We start from the raw sequence: 4484 nt of genomic DNA on the forward strand, positions 1-4484 counted from the left end.
CTTCAGGATCTGTATCCCAGTGAGAGTCAGCCCCTTCAGGAACTGTATCTCAGTGAGAGTCAGCCCCTTCAGGAACTGTATCTCAGTGAGAGTCAGCCCCTTCAGGAACTGTATCTCAGTGAGAGTCAGCCCCTTCAGGAACTGTATCTCAGTGAGAGTCAGCCCCTTCAGGAACTGTATCTCAGTGAGAGTCAGCCCCTTCAGGAACTGTATCTCAGTGAGAGTCAGCCCCTTCGGGAACTGTATCCCAGTGAGAGTCAGCACCTTCAGGAACTGTATCCCAGTGAGAGTCAGCACCTTCAGGAACTGTATCCCAGTGAGAGTCATCTCCTTCAGGATCTGTATCCCAGTGAGAGTCAGCCCCTTCGGGAACTGTATCCCAGTGAGAGACAGCACCTTCAGGAACTGTATCCCAGTGAGAGTCAGTCCCTTCAGGAACTGTATCCCGGTGAGAATCTGCACCTTCAGGAACTGTATCCCAGTATTTGAAGGAACCGTATCCTGGCCTGAAGCTGCCTTGTTTGGTTCAGTGTCACTAACAGGATCAGGGATCCTCTCCTGTCCTCCAGCACTGAGTGTTCCCAAGGCCCTGCCTGCAGCAGTACTGTGTACATTCAGAGATATGGGTTTGAGAGGAATATATCACAGAAAGCTGACTGACCTGGGTTGTTTTGGCTTGCAGAGCTTTGGTATCGGCTGCAATCAGATTTTTCTCAGACTCCTCGATGTTCTGTAAAAGGGAAACAATGAAACTTTAAAAACCCAGAGGCAAATTTCCCTGCATTCTTGTCAGTCACCAAATAGCCCCATCCTCACTCAGTGCATGTCTTTGCCCCAGCACTATCCCCAGACCAGCATCCTCACAGTCTCCCCTGGGTAAACTATGTCGCACATTAATAATCTCACCCTTCCCATGTATCCAGTGAAATCTGTCCCGCAGTGAGTCAGCCCCTTCAGGATCTGTATCCCAGTGAGAGACAGCCCCTTCAGGAACTATATCCCAGTGAGAGACAGCCCCTTCAGGAACGTTTTCCCAGAGAGAGTCAGCACCTTCAGGAACTGTATCCCAGAGAGTCAGCTCCTTCAGGAACGTTTTCCCAGAGAGAGTCAGCCCCTTCAGGAACTGTATCCCAGTGAGGGTCAGCCCCTTCAGGAACGTTTTCCCAGAGAGAGTCAGCACCTTCAGGAACTGTATCCCAGAGAGAGTCAGCTCCTTCAGGAACGTTTTCCCAGAGAGAGTCAGCTCCTTCAGGGATTTGGTGGAAATCTGGAAGACTGTAGCTGGCTGGTGTATGAGGTGTAACATTCACTCAACCATTGCAGGGCAGTCTGATGTGGAAGGGTACATTATTCCTGTCATAGTCTCATCCCCCTCTTGCCCTCGGACCCATACTCACCACGCCGGCTGTCTCCGAGCTGCCTGGTTTGGGCACTGCAGCCCCTGGTGTGTCTGGGTCCTCTCTTGTTCTCCCCGGCTGCTTGCTGAGTGGTTTGGTGTCCATGCTGGAGCTCATCTCCGGACCATTAAAGATTGGGGACAGAAGTTTACAGAGAGCGGGGCTGCAGAATTCCTCCGGGGACAGGGGGGCCTGGTCATCATCTGGGAGCCTTCTGGTGAAGTGAAACGCTTTCGTATCCCTTTGACCTGGATGTACAAAAGGGAGTGTGATCAGTGGAACAGAAAGCTCTGAGGTGGAGGGAGGTGGGGGGGGGGCTCACTGGGCCGTTTGGGGGCTCATGTCCCAGTTTAGAATCCTGCACCCACCTTGGAGTGTCACAGGTGCCATGTTCCAAATTAACCAATGGGGCTTCAGCCACCCTCTGGTTGTGATGCCAACGTGTGAAGAACATGCCAAGGCCAAAGGGATCCCTTTGCTGTCTGTGGGATCTTGCTGTGCAAACATCTGGCTGCCAGACTCTCTGTGCTACAACAGTGAGGTACATTTCAAAACTCACCTCGATTGTCCTGAGATGGTCCATGAGTTGAAACCCATGATGAGGAAGTGAAGCTCGCTGTCATTGAGCTGAATCCCCACAGTCTGGAAACAGGCCATTTGGCCCATTGAGTCCACACCGACCGTCTGAAGTGCATCCCACTCGGACCCATTCCCCATACCCGGTCCCTGTAACCCCACGTTTCCCATGGCTAACCCACCTAACTTACACATCCCTGGAGACTATGGGGCAATTTCCCATGGCCAATCCACCAGAACCAGCACATTTTTGGTTGGACTGTGGGAGGAAACCCACACACAGACGCGGGGAGAATGTGCAAACTCCACACAGACAATCGCCCGAGGCTGGAATTGAACCCGGGTCCCTGGCACCGTGAGGCAGCAGTGCTAACCACTGAGCCACTGTGCCACCCATATGGATCACGGTGGGTTTGGCTGTAGCCTATCCATGGTGACCACTGACTCTGTTGTTGGTTGTGACTCTGTCCTGGGGGGGGGGGGGGGGTGTCAGCCTCCATCACTCTCTGGGGACAAGAGGAAAGTGATTCCCCTCATTCCCGTCTTCAACTGTAGAGCTCTCGGTGTGAAACTGTGCCCACCCCTCATTCACCTCTTGGCTGCTGGTGGTACCCAGTCTGACTGCAGTGTATCCTCCATTACAGCAGGGACCACACCTCCAACCCACACCTGCCTCAAACGGTTTGGGATGGGCTGAGGAAAGGTGCTACGTCAAGGCAATCTAAACATGGCCTGTGAATGAGGTGAGTTCGTTTTGGGTGGGGTGCTGGAGAGGGGAATGGGGGAGAAAGCAGGAGATTGGCACTGGATCGTGATGCTTGGTTGATGAGCTAGTAGAGGCATGATGGGCTGAATGGCATCCAGCTGTGCTGTCACACTTTTGAGAGACCCCCATGTTCCCAAGACCTTCAGGACCCCCACCTCTGTCTCTCCGGTGTTATGCCCTCCCTTTGTGAGCAGGACCACCCCTCCTGCCCCTCCCCAACCTCCTACCCATCCCCCCGCCCCTCGGGTACCTGCCGAGTCCAGGGAAACGACGCTATCTCCAGCAGCAGGGCCCAGCTCATCCGATTTCTTGGGATTCTCCTCCCACTGGCTCAGGAGGCGCTGGCCGTTCTCGGGATCGGTGTCGGGAGTCAGGAGCCTGGTCTGATCCAAGGAGAAGGTGACTGAGTCCTCCATCACGTTGCTGTGTAGGGGTCAGAGCAGAGAAGCCGTCAAACAGCTGCGACAGGACATCGCCCTGAGCGGGATCAAACTGGATTCAGGAGGAGCTCAAACCCGAGACACAATCTACCGGCCGCTCCAAACAATACCAGGCATCAGCAAGAGGAAACCCATCTCTCCTGATCGGGATTGGGAGATATCGGCAGCTCCTCACTTCAAACACATTCGCTTTCCTGCTCACCCTTCAAACACCTCTCCCTGAGCACATTCCACACTCCGTGTTGAAATGGACCGAGATGAAGGAGTTACATTTTTGACAGCGTCTTGGATAAATTACGTTTGTCATCCCCTGAGTTTGGAAAATGTAAGGCTTGCTCCCAACGGAGAGATTACTGGTTACCATAAGGGAGTTTAGATTAGATGAGATTCGATTCCCTACAGTGTGGAAACAGGCCGTTCGGCACAACCAGTCCACACTGACCCTCCGAAGAGTAACACACCCAGACCCATTTCCCTCTGAGTTGAAAACTGTGTTGCTGGAAAAACACAGCAGGCCAGGCAGCATCCAAGGAGCAGGAGAATCGACATTTCGGGCATGAGCCTTTCTTCAGGGCTCCCTCTGACTAATGCACCTAACACTACGGGCAATTTAGCATGGCCCATTCACATGACCTGCACATCTTTGGATTGTGGGAGGAAGCCCACGCAGACACAGGGAGAATGTGCAAACTCCACACAGTCGCCCAAGGCTGGAATCGAACCTGGGTCCCTGGTGCTGGGAGGCAGCAGTGCTAACCACTGAGCCACTGTACCGCCCTAGTTCCTCAAGTTGATTCTGAGAAACTATTGATGGGTCATCGAAGCCCCTTCCTCACCCCAAAGGGGGTAAATCTGGAACCCCTCCCACACCCAAAAAACCTGCTGAGTCTGGGGGTCAACTGGAAATTTCAAAACTGAGCCTGAGGGATGTTTGTTGAAGGAGGATATGACGGATTCAGGAGGCAAGGCAGATGCTTGGAACTGGTGCAGTGGGGAGGAATGTTTACCATCTGCCCCTGCACTTCCGATCCAACCTCCTTCGGGAAGCTTATTCCTTCTGGAAATCCCCCTCCCCTCCCCGCTCCAACATTCCCAACCACAGGACATTGGTTAGGCCATTGTTGGAATATTGCATGCAATTCTGGTCTCCTTCCTATCGGAAAGATGTTGTCAGAAAAGATTTACAAGGATGTTGCCAGGGTTGGAGGATCTGAGCTACAGGGAGAGGCTGAACAGGCTGGGGCTGTTTTCCCTGGAGCGTCAGAGGCTGAGGGGTGACCTTATAGAGGTTTATAAAATCATGAG

The 4484-nt window shown here is 53.2% G+C and overlaps 1 protein-coding gene across 1 annotated transcript in view; it reads right to left on the minus strand.

Moving 5' to 3' along the window:
• Positions 1-4484, minus strand: part of LOC122542736 (hypoxia-inducible factor 1-alpha-like) — an 18571-nt gene that overhangs the window by 12866 nt on the left and 1221 nt on the right. Inside the window, exons 2-4 of the mRNA XM_043680727.1 lie at positions 2990-3165; positions 1398-1645; positions 662-730 (exon numbers count right to left, since the gene is read on the minus strand). Of these exons, the coding sequence (XP_043536662.1) occupies positions 662-730; positions 1398-1645; positions 2990-3155 (483 nt within the window). The 5' untranslated portion in view covers positions 3156-3165. The remainder of the gene's footprint in view (positions 1-661; positions 731-1397; positions 1646-2989; positions 3166-4484) is intronic.

The sequence above is a fragment of the Chiloscyllium plagiosum genome, chromosome 41 (genome assembly GCF_004010195.1).
Source record: "Chiloscyllium plagiosum isolate BGI_BamShark_2017 chromosome 41, ASM401019v2, whole genome shotgun sequence".
In the NCBI taxonomy this organism is placed as follows: domain Eukaryota; kingdom Metazoa; phylum Chordata; class Chondrichthyes; order Orectolobiformes; family Hemiscylliidae; genus Chiloscyllium; species Chiloscyllium plagiosum.